This window comes from Haemaphysalis longicornis, unplaced genomic scaffold (genome assembly GCF_048455015.1).
Source record: "Haemaphysalis longicornis isolate Haplotype H1 unplaced genomic scaffold, Haemaphysalis longicornis Haplotype H1 scaffold_444, whole genome shotgun sequence".
Classification (NCBI taxonomy): Eukaryota; Metazoa; Arthropoda; class Arachnida; order Ixodida; family Ixodidae; genus Haemaphysalis; species Haemaphysalis longicornis.
In genome coordinates this window covers 70,909-92,869 of record NW_027526376.1, presented here as the reverse complement: position 1 = coordinate 92,869, position 21,961 = coordinate 70,909, and the positions used below count along the sequence as shown (strand labels likewise).

Here is a 21,961-nt window from a genome sequence, read left to right as displayed (position 1 = left end):
TTTTTTTGTCACTTTATGGTCACCCTAATAAAATTACGATAATTTTTCCTCGAAATAGATTCATCCGAAGAATTTAAATCAGCAATAACAAAAATCGACCCTGGAGGGTTGCATTTGGGGGAAAAAAATTCGATCCTCAAAGGGTTAACTTAAACCAATTGCTGTTACAACCAAAGCTAGTTAAAAAAACCTACTTTGCTTGAGTTGCCATTAGTGTTTCAAAGCAACAATTTTCCCACACTAAGATAATGCAAATACCCTATAATCCGATTTGAACTAATACTATACGAAAAGGCTGTGGTTTGCTGCCACTGAAAGCCTGCGTAACTGTGAACGGAGAGTCACTCTTTGATTATAAAATCCTGGACATACGAAAAGGGGCTTAGTAAATGCAGTGCAAAAAAAAGATTAAAGCCGTTTCATTCAATGTGAAAGCTGTCAGAAGTGCAGAGCAGTGATTCGCCATAATGGCCTATGGTGCCGTTATCCGCTCACTGCTACCATCCAATGCAATTCCAATTTCCCGCCTTCGCAGTGCTTCAGTGCCCGGCCTGAAACTGCGCCAGCGAAAGTTCGTTCTTTTTGTGCTTGCTTTTTCCTCCCGCACGTACCAGCGTTGCACTGCCACTTTTTTTCGCTTAGTGTCGTAAAAACCAACCCAACGAGCGTTCCCAACTATATGAACTCGGGCGCTGCCGGTTAATTACGTATGTTTTGCCCTCAATGCACCTACAGTTTTCTTTGCGGCTAAGCAATGGGGGGATGTATGACAAGCGCCAGCGGTGGCAGGAGTTTTCGAACACTTGCGACTATATAAACCACTTGGCTTTCAAAGCCTCTGGGTTACGCCGTGACGACAGCTACTACGACGAAACGCCCGTGTTGGCTTTACTTAGGACCAGCGAGCGAGCTACGACGACAAGGCGAGCTCCTATAATTCTCTGCACTTAAAAAGGTTTAGTCACACATTACAGCAACTAAATCCAGGCGAACCCTCACTTGCCCGTTAGAAATCTGTTTTTATTGCGAACCAAGTACCGATGCTTCTCACATAAAAACAAACACTACGCAAGAAGGTAAGAGTGCCCTATTCATGCCTTGGTGACCCAAAAGCCAGTGTGCAAAACAATGCCTTATCAGCAAGCACTCCAGTTGTAGCGAGATAACGGGCGCGACGGCTGAGCAACTGCCGCACGATGTCCACTTCCTCCATAGAATACAGGCACGCGCCGGTGCTATCAGCTTAAGTGCCGCGCAGTCAGCACAAAGACGCTCGTGTCACCAAGAAGACCCCATTAAAGGTGACACTAAGGAAAGCTATAAACATTCTTGAGTCCATTTAAGAGTTTAGAGTGCTTGAAGCCAAAGTTCCGAGCCTTTCCTGACCAACTATCGCACGTTCTACCGTGTGTGTGTGTGTGTGTGTGTTGTGTGGGGGGGGGGGGGGGTGGGGGGGGGGTGGGGGGGAGGAAGTGCGCTAAAAAAGGCGCCCTTTTCCTTTCACTACAATTTTTGCGACGGTTTGCGGCGATTTCGCGCGCAGAAGTTCTAAAAACCGTGCTAAATAATTGTAAGTAGGGATGTCCTCAACAAATTCAATAATAATGAGGTGCGACGTCAAACTGGAAGGCTGAGGAGGCATTGAGCCACATTAAAAACCACTGTGATATTGCTGCATTAGTCAGTGTTGTAAAGAGTGCCAGGGAGTTTCCCGAGCTTTTGGAACAAACCAACGTCCCGCGCTTTTCATTTGTTGTAAAGTAAGGACAAAACCGAGCTGGACTTGCCAGGTAACAAAGACCTAGGAGATAAAACCTCTGTTTGCCAACAGAAAGTGTACACACGATGTTCGCGCACTACTATTCGCTAGGTGCTATCCTTCGCCACAAGCGAAAATTGTGCCCTCATGGTTAAAAACACAAAGCACCATACATCCAAGTGTGCATTGCTTGCACACTGTGCAGGGCACTGCTTGAGCACCCCGTCATGACTTAAAACCTTTATACATACAGTGTGGTTTAGCTAAACTATGTTGCCAAAAACAATGCTTCGAGAAATCCATCTTCAGCGTCTGTTTAAAGAAAGAACTGGTGTGCCGCTGAATAAGGTCTTCAGAGAGGGAATCCTTGGACTGTTAGAAGGCAGAAAGCATAACAGCCGAAAGCTCCTTGTCGTGTTCTGCCTGAACTACTTCGATGGCCCGTCAAAGTCAACTGAATGCTACAGCTACAACGTAAAACTTGGCATCATATCATTAGCTGAAATAATTACCATTCTGTGCTATTCTAATAGGCTCTAGCTATTTCTTTGCTCAAGTGTAGTGACGCTAAACTGAAGGGACATGGCTCTTAAAACAACTTCTTTTAATTTTCCAGTAAACCCTGTGAAACCTGCCAGCCTTGCTGCTTTCTTCCCCCTGATTTCAAATATGCCATTATTTCTTGAGTAGGCAAATGATTTCATAAATTGAAGATTAGTAATTTTTGGAGGAACAATACACAAAACAGCACAAATCATAAAACTGGAATCTTTATGTTTTCCGATACTATGAACCCCTGGTGACTGCTATAAGGAAGCGGCTTTTTGATGCATCGCTCGGAACTTATTTTACAGATGAATAAACTTTGGTGTTTGAAATGGGCGTTCGAAACGGTTTTTTGCCACTGGTGCCACCAAGTGTTAACGAGCTGTAAAATTAGTTTCAAGCAGTGAATCAAATAACTGCTCCTCTTATTGTATTCACCAGGGTAAAGATTCCAGTTTCATGACTAACTCTGTTTGTCGATTGTTTCTCCAAAAATGGCTAATTATCTCTAATTACCTGGCTATCTTATTATCTTGGATAATTATCTCGAATTATCTTGACTGACGCAAAAAATAATGGCATATTTGACAGCAGCAAGACTGACAAGTTCTTGCCTGACTAAACAAGTTCTTGACTGACAGAGATTGCTTGCAAATAAAACAAGTTGTTTTAAAGGTGTTGTGCCACCAAATTTTAACTCTGTAAAAGCCTGCTGTAGGCTTCCTCTGCATCAACGACCCTCAACACGAAGTGCTTGTAACAGCAAGCGCTTAATATATATTTTAATTCGCTTCTAAAAATTACCTAAATGCTCTTCTGGAAATCGGGACCCATCGCTAGCGCCACTAACCATGACGTCAGTGAATTGCCAGCGCAGCAAAGTTTGTGACGTCATACAACACTAGCGACTCGAGCGACGTGAAACGTGAACTCAGTTACCACAGTTTGTTTGGTCGCTTGGTCGTATCAGACACACTATGCCGACACGACGGCGACGACGACGCGACGCCGACGAGTCGCCAAACCATCGGCCAACTGCCGAATATCCAGACGCGTTTGTCACACTACGCCGACGGCGACAGATACACGTCGGCCGAAGGAAAGTCGCCGTAGTGTGACTGACTCGCTCGACCGAAGACGCCAACAAAACCGGTCGCCTGACTGGTCGCCCGACGCGTCGTCAGGAATCGACCGAGAGAAACTGCGCCCCGACAACATTCGTGCCGCAATGAACGCGGCTTTATTTTGTTAGTTTCTGGAGTGTAATAAACTCAGTAAGTTCAATGAAGCCCATACAACTCAACACTAGCGCTAATGCGATCCGTATTTTGGCGTTCGACGCTTCGGCCGTGCTCTTCGGCAAACGCCGCTACCCCCGGAATGCGTGTGCGATCTGCTCGCCTGTAGAAAATAGTTTCGTGCAGAAGAAGAGTTACGTAGGGTAATTTGGGTATAAGAGATCAGTATCGGAAAAGGTTTTAACGTAAACATAAAACCAAAGTACGGCAAGCACTATCCAAAATCGGCAGTCGCAGCCGGGCACACTTATTTTTGCGAGCGTTTTCGCAAAATAGCAGAGTTGATGGCGATAAGCTGTTGCGGGGGCATCGCAAAACCTTGCTGCGCAAGCGCTATTTAAGAAATTTGAGTTTACAAGTCAGGATTCTGTAAACTAGCTAGTAAACACCGACGTGCGACTCCAAGGATGGGCCTCCATCTAGTACACCTGCTATATCGCATTGGCAAATCGGTTGTTCGGTGGCTCAGTGGTTTCGCGCGTCGCGCCCGCCCGGTCAACGTTGCGAGTTCGATTCGCGGGGAGGGTAACTTTTCTTTTTTTTTTAGCGGTTTTTTTTTTGCAGTTTTATGGTTTGCATATCCATGGTTTTCATTGTCTGCATCCGAAAATGCAGACAAAGAATCTGTGTCGCAGCTGTCGCGGCTTGACGTGACGAGTCGGCGTGTTTACTTCCGTGGTGAAGCACGATGTGGGGGAGCAGACGCCGCAGTAAAGTCGCAACGTACCGCAGCGCCGCATGGTAGACACGCGTGCAGAGCGTCCGCGCAACCATAGCCTCCTATATAACCTACTAAAGGAGGCTATGGCGCAACGCTGTGACGTCACTGCTTGAATCGGCGCCCAGAAAACCGAAAACCGAATCCTGTTCACATGAATCGTGCGATAATTAATTTTTTACTCAGAATATGTGGATGTGAGAGCATGTATCATGCTTTCTAATGAAATATGAACGTTTGCAACAAAGAATGCACAAGCAACAAATTTGGTGGCACAACACCTTTAAGAGCCATATCTTCGTAAATAGCTGTTGCCCCTAACAACGGGCTGCTAACTAACAGAACCAAACTGCCCGCAAACCCTCTTCTAACTGTCAAGCCTGCTTACAGTGCAACACACGAGAGCAGACGATATCTGTCAGGCACGTTGAGAAGTGCAGGGATCTCACCTTTGCTCGAACACAGCAAAGTCGCTGACTAGATCAGCCATTCTGAGACCCGTCCTCGAAGCCTGCATGTGAGAAGGGGGAGATTCAGTCATCAGTAAAGTTTCAGTTGTGGCAAAGCACAGATTTGCTGCTAATGAAGCCAGCACACAGCCCACTAAGCGGCGGCAGAACAGTCAACGAAACTCAACGGAACACAGAAATTCTAGAAATTTTCGGACGTTTTAGTTTGCGTAATATTGCGTTAACTTTGACCTGCTTTAGTGTGAGGGTAACCATACTTTTTTTAAATTCATATTTTTATAGGGTTACCACTCATTTACACCCAAAAGGGGCTTGCAGACAAAGAAATGTGCTATTTGAATAGGAAAAGGTGTTTATATCACCCTACTTTAAAATAATGTAAGGCGTTCAAGTAAAAACCATCAGTAACATTTTCTCTCAGGGCTTATTTAGGCAATTTAATAAAAAAAAAAACACCAAAACACGGGAGCATTTATGATCAAGACAATACCTGTAAACACTGATAAATCCTCCTAGTCTTCATAAATTTTCCAAAGCAGTGTAATTGCCAAAAGCAAATTGACGTTAAAGAATAAATATATATATATATATATATACATATATATATATATATATGCAAAGACGTAACATACCGCAATTTTTCGGTTGTGTCACCTTACTTTTTCCACCGCTCTCAAGACAAGTTTAAGTTAACATATTTGAAGAATGGGGAAATTTTTTACTTAGCATGGCCACTATATTATGATCCTCTAACAAGCTGTATATATAAAAAAAAAAATGCCAGCTTTGATGCTTTTGTGCAAGTTTGTTGAAAAGCATATGAGGCATTAAAATGCGTTTCAAGCAAGACATCAGACACAGAAGACCGCCCTGTGTATGATGTCAGAGAAATTCAACTTGCCCTGAAAAAGAACTTTCTCTCGCACACTTATAGTGGTCGCAGCCAAAACCAGGACTCAACACGTTAAAGCAAGACAGGCTGCCTAGGCAACAAGGTATTCCACAAGTGAAGGGAAGAGAAATCGTTGTGAACACCCATCAGTGCACGCCAAGCATCGCGCACACATGCCTTTGTTGTTGTCGGCCTTGTTTGAAAGAAGAAAAAAAAAAACAAAAAGCAGCCGAAATTCGGCTTTGAGCAAGACTTCGTGCTTCTGCCACTTACTTTGCAGGCATAGGTCGGACCAATACCCTTCTTTGTGGTGCCCAGACTGAAAGAAAAATAAATAAAGAAACAAAGAAAAGGGGTAAGAAACACACCATCACACTACAAAACACTAACTGTCCATGTGAATAGCCTTCCCAATCATATTATGAGAGGAGTTTTCAAAGTAGAGTTGAACCTAAAGCCGTATTTTTACGACGTAGAACGGAGCAATTTTTCCCTTGCGAGTGAGAGCATCATCATCACCATCACCACCACCAGCCTATCTATGCCCACTGCAGGGCAAAGGCCTCTCCCATTATTCTTCAATTACCTCGGTCCTGTGCCAACTGGTACCAATTCATCCCCGCAAACTTCTTGATCTCATCTGATCATCTAACTTTCTGCCGCCCCCTGCAACGCTTCCCTTCTCTAGGGATTCACTCTGTTACCCTTAATGACCAACGGTTATCTTGCCTTCCCATTACATGCCCTGCCCACGTCCATTTCTTCTTCTTAATTTCTACTAATATGTCTTTAACACCAGTTTGCTCCCTGACCCACTCCACTCTCTTCTTGTCCCTTAATGTTACACCTATCATTTTCCGCTCCATTGCCCGCTGAGTCGTTCTCAATTTAAGTTGAACCCTCTTAGTGAGCCTAAAAGTTTCTGCTCCGTAGGTGAGTACCAGTAAGATGCAGCTGTCATACACTTTCTTCTTCAGCGACAATGGTAGGCTGCTATTCATTATCTGAGAATGTCTGCCATATGCACCCCACCCCATTCTGATCCTTCTATTATCTCTGCCTCATGGTTGGAACCTGGGGTCACCACTTGGCCTAAGTAGATATATTCGCTTACCACTTCCACTGCCTCGCCACCTATCTCAAACCGCTGTGCTGTCCCGGGGTTATTGATCATTACTTTAGTTTTCTGCATATTAATTTTCAGGCCCACGGTTCTACTCTGTTCGCCCAGTGCGGAAAGCATGCTTTGCAATTCGTCCCCCGAGTTACCTACTTAGCAAGGCAACGTCATCAGCAAATCTGAGGTTACTGAGGTATTCTCCATTAACCCTTACTCCCACCTGTTCCCAATCCAACGTTCTGAATACTTCTTGTAAGCATGCTGTGAATAACATTGGAGAGATTGTGTCTCCTTGTCTGACACCCTTCCTTATAGGTATTTTACTGCTCTCCCTGTGGAGGATGATGGTAGCTGTAGACCCATTGTAGATATCCTCTAGTATTCTTACATAATGCTCATCTACCCCCTGGTTCCGTAATGCCTGAATGACTGCTAGGGTTTTGACCGAGTCAAATGCTTTTTCATAATCTATGAAGGCTATATATAGGGGTTCAGTATACTCAGCGCACTTCTCTATCACCTGATTGATCGTGTCAATATGGTCCATTGTTGAATAACCTTTACGGAACCCTGCTTGTTCTTTAGGATGACTGAAATCTAAGGTTGCAGAAATTCGGTTAGCGATTACCTTGGTAAATACCTTGTAGACGACTGACAGTAAGCTGATCGGCCTGTAATTTTTCAAGTGCTTCATGTAGCCTTTCTTACGGATTAGGACGATGTTCGCGTTCTTCCAAGATTCCGGTACCATTGCGGTCATTAGGCATTGCGTATACAGGTTTGCCAGTTTTTCAAGTACAATTTCTCCGCCATCCTTCAAGAGGTCTGCTGTTATCTGATCCTCACCAGGTGCTTTGCCCCCTTTCATTTCTTTCAAAGCCTTCCTTACTTCTTCGGTCGTTACTGGTGGGATGTCTATCTCCTCTGAACTACTGTCTCATTCGGCATTATTCTGGATGTCCCGGCTACTGTACAGATCCCTATAGAACTCCTCGGCCACTGTGACTATTTTATCCCTATTTGTGATGACATTGCCTTGCTTATCCTTAAGTGCATACATCTGATTTTTCCCCACGCCAAAACGTCTCTTCACTGCTTTCAGGCTACCTCCGTTCTTTACAGCGTATTCGATCCTCTCCATATTATACTTCCGTATGTCAGCTGTCTTACGCTTATTGATTAACTTCGAGAGCTCCGCTAGTTCTATTCTGTCAGCTGCGGTAGAGATTTTCATGGTTTGCCGTTTCCTGATTAGATCTTTCGTCTCCTGTGAAATTTTACCAGTATCCTGTCTAGCCATAGTGCCCCCGACTTCTACTGCACACTCCGTGATAATGCGTGTAAGGTTGTCGCTGGCTTCCTGTGTCGTAAGCTCGGCTTCCTCGTTAAAGGGGCCCTGAAAGGCATTTTGAGCACACTAAATGAACTAGTGCAATCGCTAGATTGGGTCGCCAACGTCACCTGTGCCAAGTATTACTCTTTTACGCGCAGCGGAAAGTTCACACTTTTGTTGCAAAGTTTGTCGCTTTTTTCTCACCCTTTCCTTCGTGTTTTTGGACGCCGCCATCTTCACATGTCTACATCATCGATTCCCAGATGTTCGTCATGAGCTAGACATCCTGCTATTGGGCGGCTTTTTCACGCACTTCCGGCAAAGAGATGAGTCGTCTGCTCAGCGTCGGCTCGCCGGCTGATCTACCAGCGGAGTGCCGGAGTGCTTTGACATTTTACGACAAACGAAACAAGTGTAAACAAACGCTTAACCGTTTGTATTGAATGCAACACGGCCATAACACGACGTGGATTTTATCTTACGTGAGTACGTACCATAAAGAAAGTCCCGTGGCACTTCTTTGGTGCAATAGCAGAGAACGCCCTGAGCCGAATGCCCGGGTTTGACGCGTACATTTTATTCAACTTCAAAACAATCCAGAGATGCGTTTCGAACGAACGCAACGTCACAACATGCGTTGCAAGTCTGAACCGCGATTGACAGACGATGAGTTGCCTCCTCCTGCCCGTCGTAAATACGGCACTCACCTCACACCCGGTTTGCGGGGACGAGCAGCAAGTCACAACTCTGGCGCGCAAGCGAGAAGGCTTTTAGCCAGGCACACTGCACATACCCCATGCGAGGTTGAGTGGTACGTCGTTCGAGAAAGATAATCCAGACCATGGGAAGCACTATCCACCCGCAGAAGTACAATGTCGCATTTCATCGCGAAACGAACGCGTCCACAACACACAGGAGGCGATGCACACACACACACACAGCTTCGGTCGCTGCATTGGCTTAGCTGCAAGCTTCGTTCGGACAATCAGCGATGCTACGACGATACAGAGCTGCGTGAGGACGACGTGCTAACCACTTCACGTATTTAAAAACACAGGGGCAAAGAACTAGGTTCATCGGAAGCAAAAAAATCTTTCCTCCATTATAGTGCCTGAAATATACTGGCTAGTGTGCCGAAGGCGGGCTCCAGGCGGGAGCCGGGAGCGATGTACGCGGCCGTCTGCCGCTTGGGGCGCTGCCGTGCGGGAGTGTGCGCGTTCATCCGGCCCGAGCAGATCGCGCGGTTACCTCCGAGCTGCGTAGCAGTCGGCAGCGGCAGAACTTTCCATTCCCGCTTGCGACGAAAGCGAGCGAAAGCGACGGGAATTCTGTCGCGCAACCAAACTTTGTCCCGACCATTCGACAAAAACGATCGTCGCGCGACAAAGCGACGGAATTCCTGCTGCTCTCACTCGCTTTCGTCGCAAGTGCGAACGGGCATTTATGCGCAATCTCCGCCCCACATAAAAACAAGCTCTTGCTTGTCGCCTGAGCATACGGTTGATATCTGACTACGTTACACTGTGCTTGTCAGTGTATTTAAACGATGTCACTAGGTTTGAAACGTACGCGCTCGGCGTGCAGCTTTGTAAACGCAAGCGGTTTCACATACGCACGCTATTTTGCTGCTAATAGAGTTTTAGTACAGCGTTTGTGGCCTTTGCATACGCTAAACGCTAAATTTTTGCGTTCCGCTACGTGACACCGCGATGGGAGTTTTAGTAGAGCGTCTCATCAGTTTTGCGTAGCGACACACTAACGCATACGGCGCCATCTGTCAAATGTTTTCCGAAATGTCTCGCCGGCTGATCTGCTAGCGGAGTGCCGGAGTGTTTGGACATTTTACGACTATCCAAACAAGTGCAAACAAACGCTTTCCCGTCAGTGTTGAATGCAACACATGGGTGCAGCTTGTCAGAACACGGGTTCTCGCTGATCGAGTGCAGCGTTGGTTTGCTCTTCGCCTTCACGTTCATCGGCGCTGATAAAGCGATCCGATCCGGCGCGTTTTGTGCACGGGTTCTGTGTCGGTTGAAAATGTCTTTTCACATGCCGCCGGTAGTAGGAATTACAACCACCGCAAAATAACACCCGGCACCAGCGGGGCCACATCTGAGACCGCGCTTTTTGGATAAACAGTGCGCGGTGCACCAAAGGGAACGAGCGCACGATTCTCCCCACGCGGCTGCGAGTTCGCCGCCGATACCAACTGCAGCCCTGCAGCTACTTACACCGCGAAAGGGCACGGCCAGGCCGCACACATGCGGCCAGGTCATTCGTTCGCTTTTCCAGCCTGTCTCCATGGTGTCTACAGAGATGAAAAAGCCGAAAGAGCTGGCCCGTAGCAGACGGCAGTCTGTGGGAGCGCAATAGCGGAAGTACGTCACCGCTGAGGAGCGGAGCATCATGGGAGGGGAGGCCAACAGCGAAGAAACAGTTGAAAGGAGGAGGAAATACGGCGCGACGATAATTCGCGGTTTTTGATTTACGATTTCTCAGCTAATACTCATCGCTTTAACAAAATTCTTGCAGGAGGAGATTGCTAATACATTGCTTTATTTGGTTACATGTACAACCATGCATCGGCGGAAGGCATTTCAGGACCCCTTTAAGAGCGGAATATCGGTTCTGCAACGTGATCCTGAATTCTTCGACTTTGCGTCTTACTGTTGGCTCATTTATCGGCTTCTTTCGTACTAGCTTGTTGCGGTCCCTCCTCAAATCTAGCGTAATTCGAGATCTTACCATACGGCGGTCACTACACCTTACCTTTCTGAGCACTTCCACATCCTGCACGACGCCAGGGTTATCACATAATATGAAGTCTATTTCATTTTTGTGCTCCCCATTCGGGCTCCTCCAGGTCCACTTCCGACTCTCCCGTTTACAGAAGAAGGTATTCATTATGCATAGGTTATTCCGTTCTGAAAACTCAACTAGTAGGTCCCCCCTGCTAATTCTACAGCCCAGACCATAGTTCCCAACTGCCTTGTCTCCAGCCTGATTCTTGCCTACTTTAGCATTGAAGTCCCCCATAACTACGGTATACTGTGTTTTTACTTTAGCCATTGCCGATTCCACATCTTCATAGAAGCGTTCCACTATTTGGTCGTCGTGGCTGGATGTGGGCGCATAGCCCTGCACCACCTTGAGCTTGTACCTCTTATTTAGCCTAATTACAAGACCTGCTGCCCTTTCGTTAATGCTATAGTATTCTATGTTGCCAGCTATGCTTTTATTGACTAGAAATCCTACTCCCAGTTCTCTTCTGTCCTCTAGACCACGGTAACATAGGACGTGTCCATTTGTCAGCACCGTAAAGGCTTCGCCTGCCCTCCTAACCTCGCTAAGCCCTATTACATCCCATTTAATGCACTCTAATTCCTCGAACAACACCTCGAGACTTGCTTCGCTAGATAAGGTTCGCGCGTTAAACGTTGCCAGGTTCAGATTCCATTGGCGGCCTGTTCGGATCCAGGGATTCTTAGCACCCTCTGCTGCGTCACAGGTCTGACCGCCACCGCGGTCAGTTGCTTCGCAGCCGCTGGAGACTGAGGGCCGTGGGTTAATTGGTGTGTTCATGGTAGACAGAGAGCAAGACCACGAATAATCTCTGAGAGAGTTTCAATCGAACCCTCACCACATGAACCACTGCTCAGCGGTTACACAACTGGCCTTGCACCTTTCACCTGCCTCTGACATGTGCAACCCTTGAATTAGTGAGTACTGTATTTGCACGATTCTAGCGCGCCTCTTTTTTGCTAAAAGTAACCTTCAAGTTTGTGTGCGCGTTACGATCGGGCTCCAAGCCGAAATCGCCTTCTAAGCGGCCAGCAGCATGTCCATGCACTTTAACGCATTCAAAAATACAACTCAATCCAATCAAAACAATCTTTTCTTTGGAAATTTTCACACAAAACTTTCCTGCGCGTGACAATCGGGGGCGTGTTAGAATCGAGAAAATACGGTATTAGCGAACCTTAATGTTCTCAGTCTGTGCTGTCAACAGTTTTAAGAAGCGAAGACTAAGCCTCCATCTTCTCAGTTCGTGTCCTCCGCAGGCACCGAAGCTGACCTACAGGTTTTTGCTTCTCTCTCTCTTTTTTTTTTTCTTGTTCCCCCACGAAGCTTCTCGCAGCAAACTACAACGTAGAACGACTTGAATGCTTCCACCCTGAGCAAACGCACAACTTACCTCTTGGAGCCCTTCTCGATCTCTTGAAGGCCGTCCACAGCTTGGTGAAAGTCGAAGACTGCGGAGAAACAAAACAAGCTTGCCCATTACAGCTTGCACTACTATGTATACGGAATCTCAACTTTGTGTCCAGAAAGAGTTGCAGGTGACGAAAACATTGCCACAAAAAGCAAAGGACGCACACGAAATGCCACCTTCTTTGCTAAGAAGCCGTCACAGATCATGGAAACTAGTAATACTGGCCAGAAGTCCATACCCAGAGAGTCTGTTCAGTGCAATACATCTAACACACAATTGGGCCACTGATGATGCAACCATAATGGGAATAATCCTACAGCTCAAGAGCTAAAGATTAATCATGTAATTCACATGGTGTCTTCGCTTTGTTAAGTGTTATGAGAGTGTCGTTCCTTTCTTTCATGGGAGTCCATGAAATCATTGGTGAATGCAACAAAGCAATATTTCAAATTCTGGAAGGAAAAGAAAAGCCACCACTCACCTATGTGGGACCGGTCTGAGATGAGAAGCCGGGAGAGAATGTCCAGACCCTTCTCCTCATTGGCCTTGATCTCCTCAAAGAGCTGCGGAACGTTGATGACCACGCCATTGCCTGCATTCGGAAGAGGCACAAGCACTCTTCAGAACACCGCTCAACAAAAATATACAAAAGATCCACAAATTTGAAAAGCACCTTTTTCTTCTTTTTATCGCTCCAACAAATGTTTTTTTATTCTTCTTCCTCCAATAATTCCATAAACCTTGTAACCCCAAACCCTTTTCTCATACACTGAGTGCAATGAGCAGTCGGTGTATGGTACGGGGTACCGTACGCTCTGCCGTACACTGTACCATACCGTATACCGTAACAACAGTTCCCACATGTAAGCAGAGTAATTAAAAACAAGTCCCCCTCCTCTCACTTACTAATGGAGTCATCAGCCACAGGATATCTGAAATGTAGTCGCATTTCTATTTTTCCTGCACTGTTCTGCAATGAAATTGCAGGGTGACAACAACCTTGCATGTGATCATGGCTTTGCTAATAACCCTGTCAGCTAACTGCAAGAAAGTTTTTTATTCACACTCTTTCGGTAGCTTGGGATTCTGCTACAATGTGCAGTGTGTGTGTGTGTTGTTCCTTTTCACACTCTTCAACTTTCGCATATTTCAGAATTTTGAAATTCGCACCATGTGTAATGGAAGCATCAATGACAATAACGGCTTTCACTGCTCACCTGTACTCGAGTTCAGCAGCATTTTTCCCCTTCTTTAATCTGTAGTGTACTGGCGTGGACGGCCCCTCTTGCTATAGCCAAGTTTAAGCTCACGCTACGAAACACCTCATGGTGCAAAACTTTCTCGTCATGCCGTCTTTCTATACTACAATTCCTGTTCGTGGTCACTTTCTGGGGGAGGCAGCCCTCCGAGGAGCTCCCGCATGAATAAACAGCTTCGCTTTAAAATCTTTGAGTGTTTCAAAACATGCTGGAACAAGTCATACAGCGGAAGGAATTTCGTTACGACAGATTAACATAGTTACAATGCAACAGTCACTAAGCCTATATAACCTTTCTAAGCCTGGGTAGCTGGCATTTTAAAGCAAGTTAGAATTACCAGGCTCAAAGCCTGCGTCACTCACCGATGACCGCCGTGCACTTGGTGTTGGTCAGCCCGCTGGGAAGGAGGTGGAAGTCGTAGCAGGCACTGTCCACGATGACCGTGTGGCCCGCATTGTTCCCCCCCTGCAAAGAAGACAACACCCGTTCCACCGCTGCCCATGACGGCACGTGGACCAAGAAACGGCTCATCAAACGTCTGCACCCCTCTGCACCTCCACTTGCAAGCGCACCCCCGCCCCCTTCCCTCACTGACCGTTTTCTTTCCCAATACCTCATCACTTATTCACTGAAACTCAGTGTGAGCCCATCTAGTTTACTACAACTCAGTAAAAAACACTTCACAACATCTCTCTCTCTCTCATTAAGCTACGCACCACAAATAGATTGCTTGTAAGTTTGCAAAGGTGGTCTGTTAACATCTCTCTCTCTCTCTCTCTCTCTCTCTCTCTCTCTCTCTCTCTCTCTCTCTCTCTCTCTCTCTCTCTCTCTCTCTCTCTCTCTCTCTCTCTCTCTCTCTCTCTCTCTCTCTCTCTCTCTCTCTCTCTCTCTCTCTCTCTCTCTCTCTCTCTCTCTCTCTCTCTCTCTCTCTCTCTCTCATTACGCTATGTGCCACAAATAGATTGCTCATAAGTTTGCTAAGAAGGTCTGTTCCTGCAATTTCAGTTAGAACGCAGAAATTTAAAACACGAGAAGTGTGACGTGTGCCAGAGGCGCCTTAGGCCTACGAGACAAGCAGATGACTCGAGGCCAATTTAAAGGGCCCGTCAGTACAAACTACAGCTTCGTCCAATTTGAAAGAGCTAGCCTGTGGCTACCCACTCAGCCCCATTCCAGCCAGAAAAGACACTTCTTTAAACAAAACACGAGAAATGTTGAAAAGCGTTCGAGTTTCGCACCGCAGCGACAAAATATGAGCAGGAGTAATGTAATATGGGCCACCAATACAAACACCGTTATCAGTGTTTTAAATGCGGGTTAGCGTTCAAGTGACGTGATGGAACAGAACTAGCGACCGCACTGCAATTGCCCAGTCATGTTTCTCGGCTGCGGTTCAGACGAGCGACTGCGAACCACAAACAAAATTCCACGACATCATTGAGAAGTATCGGAAAGTGGCTAGAAAGTCGCCACTGCTGGAAATGTTTTCTTTAATATAGCTATTAGCTGTTATTTGTCTGAAGTTTGCCATAAAAGAGTAGTATTATTGTCACTGGGACAAGGCAGCCTTATTAATGAAAATCTTATATTTCATATTCATGGCCCCCTAAACATTCAACAAAAGGCCCCAAAGGCAAGTTAAGTGCACATTTCTTTTCACCATGAACGAAGCCACAAAAATAGAATGCCAAAAATTGAAAGCTTTGTTCTGTAAGCATCCAGCAGCAACTGCGCTTCTTTTCACGTGTCAACAGCAGTCATGCTAACCTTTGTAGCTGTTGACCAAGTAGAGACAGCCAGTGTGTATATCACAAGAGCATCAAACAGTGTACAATGGGCTAAGTCAGCGAAAGCAAAGGGTGCATTATCAGACAAATCCTCCCACCTCCACATTTAAATATTTGATATAAATTAGATATTTAATATTAGACATAATCTAATATATATAATTTATATATTAGACATTGTGGCAAGCCAAAATATTTATATATTGTGGCTTGCCAAGACCACAAAGCTTATAAATGAACATAACAGGTCTTCCAATGAAAGGAAACAAGGATTGCGTTCCTACGAAATTTTTGCCCTCGCTAATGACATCTGAGCCTGCAATGTTCTTTTTGTGAGCAAAGTCTGAGCCTTGGTCCAGAGGTAGAGTAACTTCACAGCTCACTACAAGTTCCAAAACCCGTGACAGTTATCTTGTGATTTAAATTTACAAATGCAGTCGTTAGCGTAAGGCAACGCCGGAACTCGTTACTGTTATCCTAAATGTACATTTCCAAACAAAGTCATTGGCATAAGGCCTCGTCTCTCATGCCTTGTTAAGACGGCATGCAGGAGTACAAAGCCAAGGGTGTGGTGGCAATGGGCAAAAGTAAAACACGCTTTGAAATAGAGAGGCAGCACGCCTTGCAATTTGAACTGACACAAGCTGGCATGGCACCGAAGACGGGTATTTATTAACGCTATTCTATCACTTTTTTTTTGCCCACTCAAGGTTTAGAATTGTTAGGTGATGTTTCATTCTACCGGACTCCATGCACCTAATCTCAAAACCTCAGGGCAATCGCAGCGCTGCTGGCACAGCTCGCTAGAAGCTTATTACTAAAACAATGAAGTCACACAATGCATGCTGTGAATGCTGTTTGTTTTGAGCGAAAGTTGGAAGCTTTGCTACGTGAATAACTATCGCAGCAACAAACACAACAAGCAACAAGCACGCAAACGCTCGTAGGCCCATAGACATACGCAGTGGTAACCAGCGGTAACCATCACCACAGTGCATTTTATTCGCAAAATCTACACCTTTAGCCAGCGAAATTTCGAAATAATAAATTTTAAAAAATATTCTTGGAAAGCTTCGAGAAACTTACTGACGCTATATCATGCTCTGTCATACTGACACTATTTCGTGCTCACTCAACCAAATTACAGTGGCCGGCATTTCTACCAACACTGAGTGGCTTCGGGGTCGTCGGTGCAACCTCTGCATCCCTTCGCATGCCCCACAATTCGCACGCGCTAAGCCGTGCATTAGACTGCATTATGAAGTGTCATAAGCCAACGACACCACAAAAGGTTGCATTCCGCCAAAAAAAAAAAAAAAACGGCACCGGCAATGCCATCCCGATCTTACAACTCAGTCCTGACTCATTTACCCAAAATAAACCCAAGAAGTGTTCAAAGCTCGAACTGGTTTGGTGGCCATGCCTGACATCACAGACCACTGGTGCTCGTGCGAACGATAGGGGAAGAAACGACACAACAGACCTGCCCCGAATTCCCCACTCCCCCACTTTTCTGCCCACTATGCATGCCCTGTAGACCCCCTGTCCACCAGATTCTCCAAGATTGTTCGCAACTCGCTTCCATCCACCAGGACTACTACCTCAACACGTCACCACCCTCCCTGAATAAATATGGCTCAACCCAGAAAGGAAGAAGGATAAGACAGACCATAAGAGGCAGGGAGATTAACCAGAGAACAGCCCGCTTGGCTACCCTACACGTGAGAATTGGGAGAGGGATTTAAAAAGAAAGAAAGGGTATATAAAAGACGAGGAGTGGAGCTTGAGGAGCGAGAAAAGAAAAAGTAAAGGTAGCTACCAAAACAAAGCCATGGGCGATAGTAAAGCCTAAAACAGAACTTGTAAACTAGCGAAATGACGAATGAAAGATGGTGCACAATGTCCCTACAATCGTTCAGACAAGCCTGTGGCCATTAAAAAACGAAGTAATGCTTCTGTGGCCTTTTGGGACTGCGAAGTGCAATGCCTGTGACAAAATAGTCTGCGCAGTTAATGGCTGGTTGTTGAGCTTTCTGAGTGCGGTTGACAGGTACCACCTCTGCATTGCAAACTGGGCACAGTGGCACAAGAGGTGTGCTATTGTTTCATCCGTGGCACACACGTCACAAGCAGGGCTGTCAGCCATGCCGATAGTAAAGAAGTAAGTTTTGGTGAAAGCAACTCCTATCCACAAGCAGCACAGTAGGGTGGAATCCAAGTGTGGCCTGTTAATGGGTAAGTGGCGCTGCAGGTCGGGTTCGAGCAAGTGTTGGAAAACTCCAGCATATTCCACAGCGCACGTGTGACGCGATAACAGGATGCGGGGTAATTGGGCACTTTCATGGGCATAATGAGCCATTTTGTTGGCACGTTCATTCCCAGAAATGCCGCAGTGGCTTGGGAGCCACCGAAAAATAATGCCGGCGTGAAAAAAGCTATCCTGGCCTCACGGACTCTTGCTAACCATGCCGGACTACTGAAAACCGTTCGACTTTATGATCCGCCTGCAAAACATATCAGTAAAAGATCCTTCCAAATCAAGATCTGCTAGTCCTCTCCCAAACAAATCTCTCTCTCTCTCTCTCTCTCTCTCTCACGCACACACACACACACAACCTTAGTCTTAGACTGGAATACCGTTAAGCAACAACTGATACTGCTTCCTGTTTATTGTTAGTGCACATTGCCGACAGCATCGACTACAGCCATTAACTAAAGCACCAAATTCTTTCTCTCCAACAAATGTTAAAGAAGACGGCTATAAAAGCTGTGAAACAAACCCAAATTAGAACTTGTTGCCATAAAATGTTTTGAGGGCGGTAGACATTCGACAACTAAAAAGCAATTACAATAATTTACAACACCTCTTCTCTGAATCCTTGCAGCCTTGGCTAGTGGGGCTACTTCAGTATAAAATACTTCGAATAAAACTAAACACTTAAATAACACTCTGAGTCACCTGTTGGTTCAGAGGCTTTTTATTGGAGCTCCAGCTGTAGCAGCAAAGTGCTGGTTTTTGGTTTTTAAATCCATGCTAATTTATACAAGTGGACAGGTAAACGTCTGTTAGTCTTAGCGATACTTCACTAAAGCTAAGCCCTAGTTTACAACGATAAAAAAAAAAACACACAGTGCACTTCACTAGTTGACAAACAATTCCCCGAGAGGCCCTAGTGAAGAGGCAAACACCACGTGTGTTTACTCAAGCATACCTATCTTATTTGGCAATCAGTCCCCCCCTCCCCTGTTTTAAGTCTGTCGAGAGAAGACAATCAGAGATAAAGAAATAGGGGCAGACACTGCCAATGCTCCAAGTCCAGACAGGCAGGTGGAATGCATCAAGGGGGCAGAGACTTTTTCGCCGGCTTGCAACATTACACTTGCACAGCTGTCAACGTTCCTTGTTGCGCTAGCGCAAACCACGATAATGAAAAGCATGGTGGATAAAGAAAGGCCTGCGGAACGCCCATCACATGGCACAGGGTAATGCTGAATATAGATGCCACAAATCAGCTGCATTGAATTACCAACGAGATAAATATAGTCTTTTAGGGTGTTTTGTATTATGCTGCCCTTTTGCAAGTTGGGGTACATGGGGCAACTATTGAATTAGTAGCACCTTTGTGTACATGCCTGATTCCTGTGAGGTATGTGGCACGTGAGGAGCACAATCAAGATAACACTTCATATGATTATGAAGGGTAGAATTAGGAGCGGTGAATGCACAATTCGGCTCAACATCCAACTATAGAAGCGGGATCATTAGGCTGTTAAGATCTGCCCATATCCCTTGCGCGTTTATGAAAGTGCACACATGCATGAAGGTGTGCGCGTGTACTTTCGTGTTTAATCCTATCTGTTCATGTTGCATAATCGGTAATCTCATTTTCAGATAACAGCCTATCATGCCTATTTTTTATTCCTCCTCTCTTTCCCTTTCACTTAAAAGCAGACGCGCTTTAGACTTGTACTGTGGGTGAAACGTGTCATTCATAACACTGCTGTGGAATTTTATTTATTTACACTGCACTCATTTCTGAACACTGACATTGCATTTTGTATGTTTCACTTAGTTGCAACTCAAAAAGGACTAATGATCATAATGAAACTGCAAAATAACTAAAAACTAGAAAACCAGAGTGATTAGGACATAGCTTATGTGTTTATATATGGTATGAATAGGTAAATTATTACTAGAATGTCAATGAAATGTGTACACCTATCATGATTCGAATTATATGTGGTAGAGCATCCCAGTGAAGCAACTACACCTACTTGCGTCAAGCACTAGATATTTCGAACTGATGCTTACAATAACCATCTGAACCCCTAAAAAGCTTTTGTAACACCGCATTCTTTTTACATCAAATAATTGGTCAAACTATTTTTTAATGCCCCTCTAATTTAATACACCCATGTCTGACGACGAGCGTTGGTTGAAACACAGAGGGCCACATCTGCACACCAATATGGCCTGGGTCAAAATAATAGGTGGCCACCATTTCTGGGACCTTGATCTCCACCAGGCACACGCGCGAACCACACAAAAAAGAGAAATGCAAAGCAACAGAAACAAAAGACAAGAGAACGCGTGGCCGCCCGAGAATAACAAAAGAGGGGGGCTTAATTTAGAACCCTGAGGAATGCCGAAGTCAAGAGCAGAATGAGCAGCGTGGGATCTTAACCTCCCCCCCTGCTTCTCGCCGAGGCTTCACAATAGTCTCTCGTGCCAAGAATAAAACCTGGCACCCAGAGGGGACCGGCGCCAGATCTCCAAACGCTGAATGCAGTCAGGTGGCGCAAAATTGGAGCAGGCCAAACAGCTGTCTGAGTGGAACGTGCGGCGGCGTAATTTCCCACCCCGAGCCTTGTCTTTTCACCCTGCCGCCAGTTGCGCAAAATGCCGCACATGTGGGGATTCTCAAAGGCTTTTGGCCTCTGGGATCCTTGCTAACAGCTGGCCTTACTAGCAGGCCGCCAGGGCGTTGGTGAGACTCAACTCTGCCGAGTAATGAACGCATGTCATGCACCTGTTGTACAATCAATGCGATAAGTGCAAGAGGACACAAGGGGGTCGGGGAAGACTACGGGCAGTAGAGTTTCTAAAAGCAGAACAGCTGCAAGTATGCGACATCCAAAAAGCAAAAAGAAGTGCAGCTGTGTTGTTGTGCAGCTGTACTTTGCAAGCATTACGGTTATGATTGCTGTTAAAACTGCCTTCAGTAACCTTCGGTCATGTAGCTATCACTAGAAATGAAGTGAATTTTCCACACATTAATCCTAACGACAATTGTCATTGTGCTAGGCATTTAGCGGACTGCCACAAAGGTCGAAGGAATACAGATAACGCAGCCATTCATACATAAAATGCGATCCCAAAACATTTTGCAGTAAAAGCTGTCATGTAAGCAAGTTTAGAACAGGTTGTTACACCTGAATGGCCACTTGCACAGTGATAAGACAGCATCGACCTTTGCCTACTTACAACAGTCTCATTAATTAGATTTTTTTCACCAATGTCAGTACTTCTCGAATGCCCAGGCGAATGTGCAGGCTTTGGCGTTTTTATCTCAATGCCCACTTCGTCGTCTACATCCACAGAAGAATTGCCGCAGTTATTTGCTACAGAATTGCTGCAGCTAATTGCTGCAACCCCCACCACACGCAATATTGGGTCAATGGCTGTCATCTCTTGTAGACCTAGTGCCACAGCTTGTGACTCCATACTGCCACCATTCCCTCCTAGTCCAAATGAGGTCAAAAACGTGTCAACACTGCAATATTTTCTTCCCTCTTTCGAAGACGGGCAACCAACTGATATCTTTGCGTGACACGCGTGACAACATTCTGAGTGCTAGCAGAGTGCCTGTAAAACCCCGCAATTAAGTCGTCTCATTTGTATTATGCCTTATATGCACTCAAGTGTGAATTTAAAGGACTCTTTTGTTCCTTTTGATATCGAAGAGATAAAAAACCAGCTGACCTCGACCCGTGACGAATTTCAGGGCATACAAAATGTTGACAGATTACAGGCTTCCCGCTGCCCCTCTGTCAATGCTTGTTCCTGTTGTTTTTTTGACGACAAAGTGAAAGGACAGCTCGATCCTATCGAGGTACTTGTAAATGTGCAAAATATATACGTTTTCTTGAATTATTCCCGCGGCAGAAATGGAGCGAAACCAGTTGGCTAGACTGCATCAAAACCAGGGCGAAACTAGTCAATAAAGGGGGTAGGCTTTCTGGCCCTGAAAAGCTATTTCAGACAAGTGAATTCCGCCACGAAACTGGAAAGCAACTGACCTTTTAACCCAAGACAGCTTTACAAGCCTTTTACAATGCTTATTTCATGATGACACTAAAGCTTAAACACAGTGCAGTTGACTTGGGTTGCGAAACAGGATGCACATACAGTGGCACGCGACGATGTGCCTACACGCTGCAATGGAGGAACTGTTGATAACGCAAGCCACAAACGAGATTAGTGCAAGCTAAGCTTTGCAGAGGCGATACGGGATCAGCCGCCCTAGCAATCTAATCAAGGGCCCTCAAAGGAACTTTAAAGTCGC

At 45.6% G+C, this 21,961-nt stretch overlaps 1 protein-coding gene across 1 annotated transcript in view; it reads right to left on the bottom strand.

The window, feature by feature from the left end:
* The window catches only part of Adss (adenylosuccinate synthetase), a 45,654-nt gene that overhangs the window by 13,504 nt on the left and 10,189 nt on the right, over window positions 1-21,961 (bottom strand). Inside the window, exons 2-6 of the mRNA XM_077669626.1 lie at window positions 13,971-14,073; window positions 12,831-12,941; window positions 12,332-12,389; window positions 5,957-6,002; window positions 4,771-4,832 (exon numbers count right to left, since the gene is read on the bottom strand). Of these exons, the coding sequence (XP_077525752.1) occupies window positions 4,771-4,832; window positions 5,957-6,002; window positions 12,332-12,389; window positions 12,831-12,941; window positions 13,971-14,073 (380 nt within the window). The remainder of the gene's footprint in view (window positions 1-4,770; window positions 4,833-5,956; window positions 6,003-12,331; window positions 12,390-12,830; window positions 12,942-13,970; window positions 14,074-21,961) is intronic.